The sequence below is a fragment of the Brassica rapa genome, unplaced genomic scaffold (assembly GCF_000309985.2).
Source record: "Brassica rapa cultivar Chiifu-401-42 unplaced genomic scaffold, CAAS_Brap_v3.01 Scaffold0009, whole genome shotgun sequence".
NCBI classification, from domain to species: domain Eukaryota; kingdom Viridiplantae; phylum Streptophyta; class Magnoliopsida; order Brassicales; family Brassicaceae; genus Brassica; species Brassica rapa.
Window position 1 is genome coordinate 20670 of NW_022609955.1, and position 2583 is coordinate 23252.

General features: G+C 40.6%; 1 protein-coding gene across 1 annotated transcript; it reads right to left on the reverse strand.

The window, feature by feature from the left end:
* Positions 1-444: 444 nt before the first annotated feature.
* Positions 445-1507, reverse strand: LOC117129530. The gene is made up of 2 exons (XM_033282963.1): positions 944-1507; positions 445-453 (listed from the first exon to the last, which is right to left on the reverse strand). Exons 1-2 carry the CDS (start codon positions 1505-1507, stop codon positions 445-447), a joined length of 573 nt encoding a protein of 190 aa, XP_033138854.1.
* Positions 1508-2583: the final 1076 nt, after the last annotated feature.

Consider the following 2583-nt stretch of genomic DNA (forward strand, 5'->3'; position numbering starts at 1 on the left):
CCTTGGGCCACAAGTAATGCTGCCAAGTCTGCAAAGCTCTCACCAAGGCATACAACTCCTTATCATAAGTTGCATAGTTGAGAGTGGCGCCTCCAAGCTTCTCACTGAAATAAGCTATGGGTCTCTTTTCCTGCATCAAAACTGCACCAATACCAATTCCTGAGGCATCACATTCTATCTCAAAAGTTTTATTAAAGTCAGGAAGAATAAGAAGAGGGGCGTGAGTAAGCTTCTCTTTAAGGCATTGGAAGGCAGTCTCTTGTGCTTCTCCCCACTTGAATCCTACTTCTTTCTTTATCACTTCAGTCAAGGGAGCTGCTATAGTGCTAAAGTCTTTAACAAACCGCCTGTAGAACCCAGCAAGGCCGTGGAAGCTCCTCACTTCACTTATAGTCTTTGGAATTGGCCATTCTTGAATTGCTCTTACCTTCTCCTGATCTACCTTTACTCCATCTGCACTCACAACAAAGCCTAAAAAGACCAAGTTATCTGTACAGAAAGTACATTTCTTAAGATTAGCAAATAGCTTTTCTTTCCTCAAGACATCAAGAACAGTCCTAAGATGTTTTATATGCTCTTCTAAACTCTTAGAGTAGACAAGGATATCATCAAAGTATACTACCACAAACAAGCCTATGAAGGATCTAAGCACATGGTTCATCAATCTCATAAAAGTACTAGGAGCATTGGTTAATCCAAAAGGCATGACTAACCACTCATACAACCCATGCTTAGTCTTAAAGGCTGTTTTCCACTCATCTCCCTCTTTCATTCTAATTTGATGATATCCACTCTTCAAATCTATCTTAGAAAAGACACTAGAACCATGCAATTCATCAAGCATATCATCTAATCTAGGAATAGGGTGGCGATACTTCACTGTTATGTTGTTGATTGCTCTACAATCAACACACATGCGCCAGCTCCCATCTTTCTTAGGCACAAGGAGCACAGGCACAGCACAGGGGCTCATACTCTCACGGATGTGGCCTTTCTCCATCAGTTCCTCAACCTGTCTTTGTAGCTCCTTAGTTTCCACAGGATTAGTTCTATATGCTGGTCTGTTGGGAAGAGTAGCTCCTGGTACAAAATCAATCTGATGCTCAATCCCTCGAATAGGTGGCAAACCTATGGGATTATCTTCTGGAAATACATCCTGGTATTCCTGTAAAAGAGCTGACATCTCACTCGGATACACCGGTATACAATCAGTTAGAGACAAAAGAGATTCTTTAAAAATAAATAAGAGAACTGATTGATGAGAATAAAGAGATCTTTTGATTTCACTAGCTTTAGCATAGAAGTTGTGTTGCTTATCTGGTTTGAGATCAATCTCTTTCTTTTTCTGAAGCTGAAGCTGATCTTCATGCACTTCTTTAGGAGTTAGAGGTACCAAGACAGTTCGCTTGCCGTTGAACTCAAAAGAATGTTTGTTGGTGAAGCCATCATGGATGACACGCCTATCAAACTGCCAAGGCCTTCCCAGTAGTATGTGGCTGGCTTCCATGGGTATCACATCACAGAGAATGTCATCTTCATATGATATGATCATGGACCAGCTAGTTGATAAAGATGGAGAAGGAGAGACTGAAGATACACTAGCTGAAGAAGAAGATGTCCTAGCCATTCCCACAGGTCCCATAACTCGTGCAATGACAAGAAGACTCAAGGAAGCTGTTGGAAACATACTGAAGATCTCTAAGGAGCAAGAAGACTGTCTTGGTAGAAGCTTGAGCCACCAAGACACACTCATCACCATTCAGGTGATCTTATCATCAAGCTGATCATCATCTAGGCAAGTGGCTTGGTATACTCTTTTTCCCTTGATTAGTTTTGTCCCAATGGGTTTTCTAATCAAGGTTTTTAATGAGGTATCAAGTTCACTTACACATTCCTAGTTGATGTATCTTGGATGCAACTCGGCCTAAGGCACCTTGGACCGACTTCATCAACTATCTTATATTATGTTTTACTCTAAGTGTTATGTTATTACTTTGAAACCGTGTGGAGCCTTCTCCTTTATGTTTTCTTATGTTTTCGAGACCTTGTGCATGTACAAGGATCTCTCTATTTAAGTGTATCACAAACCCTCATTCTAATCTAAGTTATCTTTTGTTTAAAACCTTTTTGGTGTCTTCTCTCTTGCTTTGCGAGTTGTTGAAGTGTCTGGTGTGTAATATCCAGTCTACTGGTGTGTAATATCCAGTGTTAAGGGCCTTAGTTTGGTGTGTCATATCCGATCTATAGCCTAGGAGTATCAAGGAGCCTTTCCGCAGCCTCTTGTGTCACCAATCAATCCACAAACCTTGATAAACTTGAGTCCTTGACTCGTTTATGCAAGGATCTATCCCGATCCATCCAGAGACGCATCCTAGGAGTTCATCAAGTGGTATCAGAGCACTCTGGAAGGGGAGTTTCGATTTCTCTTTTGTTTGTTCATAAGATCTACTCTTTATCGTTTTATATCTTTGATCATTTGGGATTTGCGTGTTGTTTCTCACTCGATCTGATTAGTATCATTGATAGGATTGATAGATCTATTGTTTCATGGTTCAATATTGATAGATCTGAGGATTCTGATCA